Source organism: Scylla paramamosain, chromosome 24, assembly GCF_035594125.1.
Source record: "Scylla paramamosain isolate STU-SP2022 chromosome 24, ASM3559412v1, whole genome shotgun sequence".
NCBI lineage: Eukaryota > Metazoa > Arthropoda > Malacostraca > Decapoda > Portunidae > Scylla > Scylla paramamosain.
Genome location: NC_087174.1, coordinates 15362378 through 15375574, shown reverse-complemented (window position 1 = coordinate 15375574; position 13197 = coordinate 15362378). Strand labels below are relative to the sequence as shown.

At 45.6% G+C, this 13197-nt stretch overlaps 2 protein-coding genes across 4 annotated transcripts in view; both read left to right on the top strand.

The window, feature by feature from the left end:
• The first annotated feature begins 826 nt into the window (after positions 1–826).
• On the top strand, positions 827–1807 carry LOC135112899 (uncharacterized). Its single transcript, XM_064027848.1, has one exon. It carries the CDS (start codon positions 827–829, stop codon positions 1805–1807), a length of 981 nt encoding a protein of 326 aa, XP_063883918.1.
• A 9129-nt stretch (positions 1808–10936) lies between these two features.
• The window catches only part of LOC135112815 (zinc-regulated GTPase metalloprotein activator 1-like), a 103739-nt gene continuing 101478 nt past the window's right edge, over positions 10937–13197 (top strand). The window contains exons 1-2 of one of the 3 annotated variants that reach the window (XM_064027647.1): positions 10937–11124; positions 11393–11459. Coding sequence is in view for 2 of the 3 variants with exons in the window: in XM_064027646.1 (XP_063883716.1) it covers positions 11429–11459 (31 nt within the window). In the remaining variant the exon portion in view is untranslated. Of the gene's footprint in view, positions 11141–11392; positions 11460–13197 lie in introns of all 3 variants that reach the window. The other 2 variants (XM_064027646.1, XM_064027645.1) reach the window with 2 other exon arrangements.

Here is a 13197-nt window from a genome sequence, read left to right as displayed (position 1 = left end):
TCCCAAACAGGCTTCTCCACGCGGTTTCACAACCCCACCAGACAATGGCAAGGCTTCAGAGGTATGGGAACACGAGGCTCCAGAGGGTCCCAACAGCACACCTCTCGAGGAGCTTCTAAACAACACTCTGCAGGACCGTATCAACCCCGACCGAACCCCAGCAGAACTAATGCGGACCGCAGAACCAAGACCAACCCCAAGCTTCTGCACCATGGCAGAGCCGGTAAGTGATGCTCCCGGTGGTCGCCTCATGATCTTTGTGGATCAATGGCAGTCGGCTCCCAGAAGCATCTTCAACATCATCAAAAAGGGTTTCCATTGGACCTGGCAGTCACAAGCTCCACAGCTTTGCACCCCCACCCACTTCGATTCCACTCCAAATCCCGACCTGTCTCTTGTGATCACGGATCTCCTCTCAAAACAGGCAATATACCAAGTCTTTCCACAACCTTGCTTCCTATCACGCGTCTTCTTGGTTCCCAAGCGGACCGGGGGTCTCCGTTTCATCATAAATCTCACGCAGCTCAACAAGCACATACACTGCCCCCGCTTCCATATGTCGAACCACTCCATTCTGGCAGACATGCTATCACCTCCCGCTTGGATGACGTCCATCGACCTATCCGACGCCTACTTCCACGTTCCTATCAAAGCCACATTGCACAAATACCTAGCCTTCACACACAACGGCAAGCTCTTCTTCTTCCGCGCCCTACCTTTCGGGCTCAACGTGGCTCCGTACATCTTCACTCGCATTCTGCGTTACCCACTCTCTCTTCTACATTAACAAGGCATTCCCGTCCTTGCTTACATAGACGACTGGATAATGTGGGGAAAATCTCCAGATCTTGCGTCTCATGCCTACATGACTACCGCTTCCGTCTTATCCCGCCTTGGCTTCCTTATCAACCACAAGAAATCACAACCAGTCCCAACACAGGACGCAAATTGGCTTGGTGTCCGATGGATCACCGACCAGGGCCTTTGGGGTATACCCATCTCAAAGCAAGAACTTCAGGACCTCCTCCACAGGTTTTCTGTGGCTCCTACCACATCCCGCAGAGAATGGGAACGTCTCCTCGGAGAACTCAACTTTGTGACACAAATTCTGCCTCGCTCCCGTCACCTCCTACAACCTCTACTCAAACCTCAACTTCTAAGCACTCCTGCCAACAGGGACAGGAAGGTTCCCATCCCCACACGTCTCCGCCGGGCCCTACTACCCTGGCTCACACAACCTCTCCTTCAAAATACCGAGCCCTTTTATTCCGCTCAAGATCCTGTCCTCCTATGGACGGACACTTCCCTCTCAGGATGGGGAGGTCACACACACTCGGCCACCGTCTCCGGGTCTTGGACTCCCCTCGAGGAACACTTACACATCAATCTCCTCGAAGTCAGAGCGGTGCACCACTGTCTCCTTCACCTCAACCTATCCCATCAATGGATACATCTCTTTATAGACAACGCACCAGCCCAATGTGCAATCAACAAGTTATCCTGCAAATCACTCAACCTCCTCAAGGAGGTGACCCACTTGGTCCACCTTCTCCAGCTTCGCTCTCTGAAGATCAAGGCCTTCCGCATTTCCACCCTCCTCAATGCCAAGGCCGACGCCCTCAGCCGTACTTCCCATCCACTCCTCAAATGGGAACTTCCACAGAAGACCTTCCATCAGCTCCAACTTCTCAGAGGTCCCCTCGAGATCGACCTCATGGCCACGACCGAGAACTCGAAGCTACCTCTTTTCATATACCCCCACCCTCACCCCCGAGCATGGGGCCACAATGCTCTAGCCTGGGACTAGAACCAGTGGTCCCAGATCTACATATTCCCCCCGAAGTGGCTCATTCCTCTAGTCGTGTCCAAACTTCAAACCTACAGATACCACGGCCTGATAGTTCTACCGTGGTACCCAGCGGAACCCTGGTTCCCATACGTCCTCAACAGGTCCCTCGACCTCTGGACTCTGAACCTGTTGGACCCAACAAAAAATGGACTTCACGCCTCCGAGAACTGGACCGCATTCCATTTTTGAAGGAAGTTTTTTTCAGCTAAATGGGGCGCCACAGTCGCCTCCCGCCTGATCACAGCCTATCGCACCTCAACCGCTCGGCAGGCGCAGTCATTCTGGAACGCCTTCAAATGCTGGCTTCCCCCTATGCTGACCACCATTTCTTCCCAAACTCTCATGGAGTTTCTCATACACTGTGAGGACGTCCGCCGCCTAGACCCTCGGACCATCCTCAACTACCGGTCCCAACTAACTCTCCCTATGCTTCATGCCTTCGACATCAACCTTCTCGCTACTGTCACGCAGCCAGTTCCTACGCAACCCTCCACTTAAGCAAAAAATTCCACAATGGTCCATAGACCGGATCCTCGATACCTTCTCCTCCCCGGACTTTGAAATAGAGTTGGCCTCTCCGGTAAACCTCTTCCTCAAGACGCTCTTCCTTACCGCTCTCGCTTCCGGCAACAGAGCCAGCGAGCTTTCTGCCTCAGTCAGGACGGGCCTTTCCCTCACCGACACCAAAGCAGTGCTCCCGACACACCCCAGTTTTCTTTTCAAAAATCAAAACCCTCAAAATCCCACACCACCGGATATCACCTTTCTGGCGATAGGCAACGCACATTCCTTGTGCCCAGTCACAGTTCTCAGAAAGTACCTAGTAGCCACTCAAACGCTTCCTCATGAGGATTTCGTCTTCATTCATCCCAAGTCCTCTAAACCTCTCAAAGCCAGCCGCTTATCCTACTGGCTGGCGCAAGCCATTAAGATCGGAGACCCCCAACCCATACGTCCTGCTGGCCACGATATCCAGAAAGTCGGTCACTCCATTGCCGCCTTCAGGAACTCAACTCCGTGTTCCATTCTGGAGAATGGTTTCTGGCACAACGCATCTGTTTTTGTCTGGAAGTACCTTATCTCCTGCCGACCAACAACCACGAGTTTCGTCACTGGACGAAGCACCACCTCCTCTTGAAACAAAAAAAGGGGGGGGGGGAAGAGGTACGGACCTAAGGTCCCCACAGCATTCTACCTCCTGTACAGTTACCAGCCTAGGGTTTCCCCAAAATATTTTCTTTTACCTACGCTGTATAAAGGTTACATGTTCTTATTGCACCTAATTGTTTGTAAAGGTTTGGTCAGAATTCGACCTCAAGTTTTCCAGTGTTTCTCATTAAACATATAACCTCCTAACAATGTATTTATCTAGCCATGTGTTCTCCTGGTTTTACCTTTCACCTTTTCCCTCATTGACTGCTCCACCTCCCAATGTTCTTCTACCTTGGACGAAGGCAGGGTCTGAAATCACAAGGCTACCGAAGGCTAACACAAGTCTGATTGAAATAATGAAAAATAATGCTACTGACCTTCTCGGAAGTAGCAATATTTTTACATTAGGTAATGAGGACTTGTGTAGCCACACCGGCTGGGCATCAATTGGCTCTCAGGTGATCTGTTTTACTGATCACACCCATCATCGTAGGGTCGAGGAAAGGCAGTTCTCCCTGACACGTTTATTGATGAGGTAGGCATGACTGTAAGAACTGCGAACAAGTTTTTGGTCTCAATTTCTTACAAAATAACATTATACACTGATATTAAACACTTTCAACATATTACAATATTCATTAATAATACATGCAATTGACTTGGCACTATGACAATCAGTTTTAACTACAAAATTAAAGTATTTACCTCGGTCACCATCCTGCCCGTCTTTGTCTGAGCGCGACTTGGCCGTGAGTGATGCCCGCAGGCGACTAGCAGGTTAACCCCACACTACCAACAAGTGAGCATCGGCTTCGGTGCTTAATATAGCATTGAATACTGATACTTACACATATTACACGTTTTCATGCAAATAGAAAACTATTAAACATTTCACTTATAAATACCGAGGAATAATGACATGAGGTACATACGCTTTACATACAGTAACAACTTGTGTTAGCCGAGGACCACCTCCTCCCATTACCGCAGTCAAACCTTCGTCCGTCATCACTTCCCTTGATCAGATATGAGGTTCCTCTGGGCGGGGGGGGGGGGATGGCCGGCTTATATAGCGGCCGGGAGCTGGGGTGATGACGTCACAGCTTTGCTAGTTGCCACATTTTTCTTTATCGTCTATTGGGAAAAGATTCAAGGAAACAAGTTATACGCTTGAAACGAGGCTACCGAAGGCTAACACAAGTCCTCATTACATAATGTAAAAATATTGCTACTTCCGAGAAGGTCAGTAGCGTTGTTTGTTTGTGTTACTGCGATTCTTTTGTTTTAATTCTTTGAGTTTGTCTAGAGGATGGTGATCTTTCTTTTATTTGTCCTGATCTTATTTTCTTAAATATACTGTCCTCTAGTATAATAAAGCAGTCATACATTGTTATTTCACCATTTTCTATTAGATCAAGTACTTCGTGTGCTTCTATTATTGGTTCATTGTATGTGAATTTATAGGTCCCGTCTTCTATTCCTGTGACTAGGTGGCTAAGTTGTATGTTGTCTGGCCAGCCATTACTTTCCTTGGATATTATTTCAAGTTCTATGTCATTGTAGTCTAGTTGTTTCTTTGTGTTTTCTTGTGTCTTTTGTTTGTCAGTTTCTTGTTGGTGGTGTGTGTTTGTTGTTGTTATAATTTGCTGTTCTTTATTGTGTGTATTGGTAGATGGGTCTTCTGTCATCATGTCAACCTGTTTTCCGCCGTCAGCAAGAATAGATAGGAGTTTGGTGGAGTTAGGGGTTTTTGGTATGTTGATTTGTGGCAGGTTGTTTGCTTTCAAAGTAGCGTTCAGTTCATTTGCATAACTGCCGTGTTCAATTACGTTCATTAGATGAGCGTGAATCATACAAGAATAAATTTTCAGGTGTTCATCTTTGTTGATCTGTGTGAACGTGGTGTTATTCATAGTTGAGTTGGCGTTGGTTTTCGCTACTTGGGAGTATGTTACTTTTCCCTTCTCTTCTTCTCTTTTCTTCTTAATTGCTTCTTTCCTGTATCTGCATTTCATTGACAGAGTTCTGTGATTTTCTCCGCAATTTATGCAATTTTTGCTCTCTTTGCTACTATTCTTCCAAGTGTGGCCTTCCTCGGCGCACTCTGAACATATTTTGTAGTCTTTGTTCTTTGGGCAATCCCTAGTGATGTGGGACTCGACCTGATAGCATCTGAAGCATGTTTGTATGTGGTAATACTTCTCTTGCTGGATTTGGTAGTGATGGATCTTCATGGAAAATAGTTTGAGTCCATGTTCAGTAGCTTTTTTGCACAAACAGAGCTTGTGTGAATGTTATTTTGATCGTCTTAGAGTTTGGGAATTTGAATACATTGTCAATTTTGTTTTCCAGGTAGGTGTTGTGGGCATAGAGCTCACTGGTGATTTCTTCCTCAGAGTTTGTGTATACTCGTATGTGTGAGTTTACATTGAAGGCTTTAACAGTCCTTTTAGCCTTCAATTCTGGTGGGGTCACTGGGGTGAATTCATGTTGTTGAAATTCATTCTTGATAGGGTCTTGAAATATTTTCTCTTGTTCTTCGTCTGAAGAGATGACAACATATCCATCTTGAGTTGGAATGATGTTGGTTGGATATATGTCATTGTTGCTGAGTATTTTCAGGAGAGTTGTCTTTCTTCTAGGTTCATTGGCATTGTGAGTTTTGATCTTCACTCGTGCCATCCTTGTTACATGTCAATACAATAATATAACCTACAAGGAGGCCGAGGCCTGACACACAACACAACTAAAGGATAGAAAAATGGAAGGAGCCTACCTAAGTATCTCAGTTTAGCAGTCCAGCCTCTAAAAGCCAACGCAACTGCCCTGAGGTACGACCTAACCCTATCCAAAGGTTTTGCTCGAACCTTCCTCACTGGCTTAAGGCAGCCCTTCTAAGGGACCCCCCTTGAGGCACTGCCCGCAGGGTTCACCTTCACCAATGAGGGCGAAAAGAGAAATACAGGTGGAGAGAAAAGATGCCTGGGCGGGACTCAACACGGAGTCCCCAGTACACAGGGTTTGGGAGGATTCCCAGGTGGAATTCTCCCTGTTGTGCAGGACAAGCACTGACGTCACTAGCAGGATGTAGGTAGCTGGCAGTGTGGCGGGGCAGAGCGGTGTTGATCTCACGCACGCACTCACTCCTCTGTGGTCCAGGAACAAGCTCGTGGCCCTCCAGCAACGTGTCCTCACTGAGTCTTGGCGCCAGTTTACCAACAGCATCAACCACCGGACAAGTGTGAGCTCCATGTGGCATCTCATTAATACAGTTGTGAGGAGGAAGAAACCCAGCGCTCTTCATCATAGTCCAGCTCAGTACACTCAAGATCTTCTTAATGGCTGGTGTGAGCAGTCACGTGCACAAAACCATCCCCAGCACATTCGTGATGCTCTCAACTCTAATGACACTCTCTGCACCCTTCGTCTGATGGGTGCTTTGCTGCAACCAGACGAAGAGGATGACAGGCTCATCACTGAAAGTGAACTTAGTCGTGCCCTCTCTCGGGGCAAGGCATCAGCCCCAGGGGAAGACGGCATCACCTACTCTGTTCTCAGGCTCCTTCAGAAAGTTTCTGGCAATCCTCTTCTCTGGCTGTATAATGTCTGTTTTCAACAGAGATGTGTGCCGCGCCTGGACCTCCAGTATCATCATACCAATTCCAAAGCCCGGCACGGACAAGTTCAGGCCTATATCACTTACGTCCTGCTTTATTAAGGTAATGGAGCGCGTCCTCCTCAATCAGCTGCTGTTTCGGCTTGAGAGCAAGTTATCTCCCAGACTCTATGGCTTCCTTCCCCAACGTAGTACGCACCATTGCCTCGTGGAGTTGTACGCTCACCTTACCCCAACTAGTGTTGTCGCTTTCATAGACCTGAAGAGCGCCTTCGATGTCGCCAACAGGGAGGTCATTCTCGACCAGCTCGTGGACTTAAGAGTTACGGGCAACCTCCTGGGGTGGGTGAGGGAGTACCTGCGTAACAGAGCCTCGCGTGTTTCGTTCAAGGGTGCGAGCAGTACAGTTCAGAAGTTCGAGCTTGGTACTCCTCAAGGTGGCGTTCTTAGCCCATTCCTTTTTAATATCTTGATGCACCGTATGCTTTCCTTACTTCCTGACGTCCCTGGCATCACAGTCACCTGTTATGCAGATGATATTTGCGTCCACGCGCACACACCAGCAGTCCTACAGCATTTCCTCCACTCGTTCTCTATCTCGTCCTCCTTGTGTGGCTGCATCATTTCCCCAGAAAAAAGCCGTATTCTTCGGAACCCGAGATCCCTCCCAGCCTTTACTGTGGGGCACAGTGTCATCCCTGTGTGCACACAGTATGCCTACCTTGGTGTGCCTGTGAGAATTCTCTCATCCACGCCCGCTCGTCAGCGAGTTCATCCTGTGGTTCGTGATCTCCTGACTCGGCTGCAGTTACGCCTGACTCCTCTTCGGTGGCTCCTTAATAACGCTACTGGTGTCTCCATCCCCGTGGCCAGGACGATTTACACTGCTTGTGCAGCTTGTGCAGCTGCCCAAATCTACACTGGAGCCTCTGGAAATATTCCAGAACACAGTCATGAGACTCATCTTAGGCTGTCCTATGTCCACCAGGATAGTCAACATGCTGCATGAGCTTGACCTCGCGCCACTAATTGAAAGAATCCATGCAAATGTCACCTATTTCACCGTCAAGTGCCTCCATTTCCCCCATCTCTCCTGTCACTATTCGCAAGTCATCAGGACCTTCCTTCAGCCTCATCCCCGCCTGCCTCAGCTGCAGCCCGGTGGCCGTGCTCTCATCAAAACTGTCTGCTCTCAGCTGCAACATTTGGACATCATTGTTCCTGTGGCTGACATTTTCCCTCCACCCTGGATGCTGCCACTCCCAATGGTCCACTTCACTCCCACCTACAAGGCTCACCCTCCCGTCCTGCAGAAACAACTAGCCCTGGATGCCATAGCATCGGTCTCGGCTACCATCGTCACGCCACACCACCTCTACACGGATGGGTCTGTGCAGGCAGACGGCACAGCAGGGTGTGCAGTTTTCTCTCCTGACGCGGCACCTCCAGCAGAGGGCTGGGTTGGACGTCGGCTGCCGGCTCAGTCCAGCTCCACCTTTTGTGAGATGCACGGCATCCTAGATGCTGTGAGTCTCATTTGTGAAAGACGCCTCAACGGTGTTGTCATATGCGACTCCCAGGCAGCCCTTCATGCCCTTTCTTCGCCAAACCCAGTCTGTCGTCATCTGGTGAACAGGATCCTGACGGCCCTGGCCTTGGCTCATGACCGATTGTTGGTCATTAGGTTTCTTTGGATCCCCTCCCATGCCTCGCTAGCTTACAATGACACAGTGGATCGCCTGGCTAAAGCTGCTTGTGGCCTGCCTGCCTGCGACGCTGGCCATGCCCCCTCCCTCCGGTGCCTCAGGACCAGGATCCGAGCAGCCTCCCTACTCTCTACGGCCGACAGGACTGCCGACCAGAGGGCAGCCAGTGTTACTATTCAGCACTATGATGCCTTTCATCACCATCGCTTCAAGTATCGACATCGGGGGCTATGGGTGAGGAGGCATAATGTGGTGTCGGCGCGGCTGCGGCTCGGCTACCGCCCTCTGTGGCAGGTGGCTGGCTTGGGAGATGAGCCTCACTACACCTCCTGTCCCCTGTGCCACTCTCCCAACTTGAATCACTTGCGCCACTACTGCCTGGACCATCGTGCTGTGCGACCTGCTCCCGCGCGAACAGCTTCTCCTCGCCGTGTGCCAATACCTGTTGCAAGGCGACCATCTAGACCTCATGTTAGCCCAACACCCACAGTTTGGCGGCTGTTAGCAATCAGTGTCTTTCATTTTACCACCCCTCAACTATTTATGTCACCTTTTACCTTTAGCATTCCTAGTTTTTCACTGTTGTACAAATTTTTCATTTTGTTGTTTATTTTTTATTAATTCTTATTTTATTGTATTATGTTTATTTATTTCTTGTTTTCTTTATTCCTCTATTTCTTTGTTTAATTTCCTTGTTTATTATATTTATTTCTTTATATAATTTTCTTTCTTTATTGATTTTCCATATTATTATTATTATTATTATTATTATTATTATTATTATTATTATTATTATTATTATTCATTTATTATTTTATTTTTTATTTTATTTTATTTTTTTTTCTGTCGTTACTGTTCTAATTACACTTGTTTTGGTTATTCTTATTGTTCTTGTTATTGTTCTTGTTCTTGTTATTGTTATTATTGTTCTTATTGTTCTACTATTGTTCTTCTGTAAACTTCTGTTTTTTTATCGTATGTATAGTCTGACGCCTGCCTTGTGCGCAATAGATTTATCAAACTGCTTGGATTCTGTTGTTTTTCATGAAATTTAGGCTTAATAAGTGAGATGTACATCTCAGCCATTCTCTGTACTCTGGCGCTGCAAAGTAGGTATAAACGCGGTATGTGCACCTTCAGCACGTTGCCTTTGAAAAAGACTTGGTGCCTGTAAAAATATTACGTTATAACGTGAGAGAGAAAGGATTGGAGTACAACGTGCAAGTAAGTTATTTTGAGTATCTGAAAAAAAAAAAGGTCTTTATTTATCCATGAGGATGATGGTCACAAACTTCCTCTCCCTTAGGTAGTTTTAGCTCTTATGAGCTAGTCAGAAAGAATGGAAAGAAAAGCAGTGGGGGAAGTAAAGAAGAACAATATAGAGAGAGGGAAATATGGGGTGAAAGACAGCAATAGATAGAAAGTGATGGTCATTTTTTTTTTTTTTTCGTAGGGGGTGATAGACAGTTTGGGTGAAGGAAGAGTGTGTTAGTTTAGTGAAATGGAAGGGAGGGGGGAAAAAGTTTAGGAGAAAGGAAGTGCAGTGTTAGAATGAAAGATGACGGGCAGACCGACTGGCTTTGCTTTTTGATATTCAAGTAGACTTCTCTTGCCTTTGATGATTTTTCTTTTCTTCTCTATTAAAGTGCATTAACTTTGTTTATAGCTTCTGTTTATATGTTGTACAGTGTAGTGGTGTTTGGTGTAGAACCCTCTGTGTTCCCTGTCTAGACTGCGTGGTGCTGCCGTGCGAGGCAGCACCCTTCGTGCCATAATACCCTTCGTGGTTTGGGACTGTGAACTTGTATTATGTCCAGGTACAGGAAAATCTTTCATCAGAAGTGTAGTACCTCTTTTTCAAATGAAATATTCACGCTGCTTTCCCACTTGGGACCAAGGGGGGGGGGGGCATAGATTTAAAATTTTCCATACCCACAAGAAAAATTTACCTTACCTTTCATTCTGCATCACAGTAAGCGCTGCAGACTGCAACTGGATAAGTGTCGGTAAAATCACATTATTTAAGTATGCACAGGTTGCTGCAACCAACTACACACACACACATCTTGATACGTCCGTGGTGCTAGAAGTGAGTTGTTACGATCTCAATGAGGGACGCATCGCCAATAAACTGAACTGTACAGCACTTTTTCCATGGTCAGTACGCCAGGCATCTCCGCTAGTCTGTTCTTCAGTGACCGAGTGGGCGGAGCTCCGAGGAACTAAAAATCTAAGCCCTTGGGATAACTGGAGAAGAGGCAGACAAGCTGAAGACCGAGACGCAGACAAACTGGAAATAGAATTAGCGGTGTGGTAAAGCCCACACACTTTCTTCTCCTACTATCCTTCACCCGATCTTTCCCTCTTTCGTCTCCTGTACTTCACCCACTCTTTCTCTTAAGAAAAAAAAAAAAAAAAAAGATGCCTATGAATTTACCCTCCGCAGAAAAAAAAAATCTTTCATCCCCTAAAAATAAAAAAAAATAAAATAAATAAAATAAATTAATAAAAAGATTAAACGGATAAAGTCATATTTTCACCATTATTACCGATTACATTGAACTGAAATATATTTTTTCCATACTGGTATTTACAACAAAAAAAAGAGGACCTTGAAGTCCACACCAGCTGCCGGCTGAGGCTGGTGTTCCTGCAGCCCCTGCAGGCTGCGAGGTGCACCAGCGCTCAGCTGACAAGGTAAACAAACATCACGCTACATTAAGAGGCCCACAACTCGAACTTATACTGGATCCCAAGGATCATCGTAGCCCTCAACAAGTTTACAACATAAGATACAAAAAGTAAGAAGCCTGATAGGTCAGTGAAATATATTTCCTGATAAACTGAATCCCCTATAATAGCCCTCTTTCCAAACGCTGATTCTTCATTGGAAGTAGACAAGCAGTGTCTTTAGTATCTTGCGAGATTAGTGAATCTCTACTGCTAACATTTTTGCTGATTTGATTTTGCCATGCCAATTTTTGTATTATAACATTGTGAAAACAATTGTCGTGTACTTCCATGAGGAGTTTACTCAGCATATAAATATTGTTTTGATGCTCCAAACAGGTCAGATTTGACAGACATCTTAGTCATCCCTTCAGAATGCCCCAAGGAAATGAAGACAATGACAATGGTAAGGAAAACATTTTTTTATTGTTAATGATGGCGCTTATTTAATGTAAGTAATATTAGGCAGTATTATTGGCAAAACTGATGGCACTAGTATCGATATGTTGTCCCTGGCTAGCTGGGCCACATCCAGCAGGTCTGAGTAGCAGTTATGCATTTTCCTTGTGGTTTGCAGTGTTACCATGTTAGGGAAGGATACTCTCTCTCTCTCTCTCTCTCTCTCTCTCTCTCTCTCTCTCTCTCTCTCTCTCTCCAGACAAGGGTATTATTTTACAAGTTTGCTGTGAAACAGTGGCAACTCTTAATTCCCTTATCAGATAGAGGCTTTTTATTCTGAATATTTTCAACCCCATATATATATATATATATATACCTTGGAAATTTCTTATAACACTTCTAGGCCACCAAAAATAAATATGAAGCTGCCTACTACTGCTGTGGCTCTGTTTCATATTTACTGGTTTAGTTGGGTTAGGTTTAGTTAGGGTAGGATTAGTTAGGTTAGGTTTAGTTAGACCATTAGGCTAGGTTTAGTTAGGCTTAGATTAAAATGCTAGCAGCAAGAGCAAGATCAAGAACATGACAACCATTACAGCTTGAGATGGGTAAGAAAGTAAAACTTTACCCAGACAAGACATGTGATAACTTTGGTTTTATTATAGTTTAAGCCATTACACACTACGTGGTAATAACCTACCTCATTTTGTTCTTCTCACTATTCACATCATTTCCATTGATTACACTACTTGTCGGAAATTAATAATAACGCCACAATAGGCCTGGGAATGCACGGTGCTCTCAACTTTTTCTAAGTCCACAGGTAAACATAAATGGTGTATTGTTGCCTGAACTTCAGTTGTTAGGTTAGGTTAGGTTAGGGTTTTATTATAGTTTAAGTCATTACACACTACGTGGTAATAACTTACCTCATTTTGTTCTTCTCACTATTCACATCATTTCTAATGATTACACTACTTGTCGGAAATTAATAATAACGCCGTGGGCCGTGGGTAGAGATTGGGGACATTGGCTTAAACTATAAATTTACCATAACTTTCATCACTAGGCATGCATAGCCTAAATTTATTTCTGTGTGTGTGTGTGTGTGTGTGTGTGTGTGTGTGTGTGTGTGTGTGTGTGTGTGTGTGTGTGTGTGTGTGTGTGTGTGTGTTTGTCTCTCTCTCTCTCTCTCTCTCTCTCTCTCTCTCTCTCTCTCTCTCTCTCTCTCTCTCTCTCTCTCTCTCTCTCTCTCTCTCTCTCTCTCTCTCTCTCTCTCTCCACAAGATCAAGACACAGCAGCCATAGTGTGTGCGTGTGTGTCATGGGACAAATTAGCAATTAGGGAAAAAAAAAATGGTAACACCATTCCGTGAAATAAGCTTTTATGGCCTAAAGGAACAGTCATAAATATACAAATTTATTTGCTTCTTGGTTATGTAAATAAAATTTTGTACATAGAGTAAAATCCCTCTTATCCGGCATCAATGGGACCGCCGACGTGCTGGATACTTGAATAGAAGTGAAATTATGTCCACAATCACCACCCTACACTCACGCATCATACCATAACAAAGATCAGCTGATCTTAATCAGCAGCTGATCTGATCAACTGCTTAAGTGTAAGCACAACACGCTTCCTCTTTTCTACAACTTTAGGCATGATGAAGGCATCAGGTGATAAACATTGCACACGCGAGACTGAGTCACTGAGTAAACACAGTGCAGTAGGCCGCAGGTGGTGC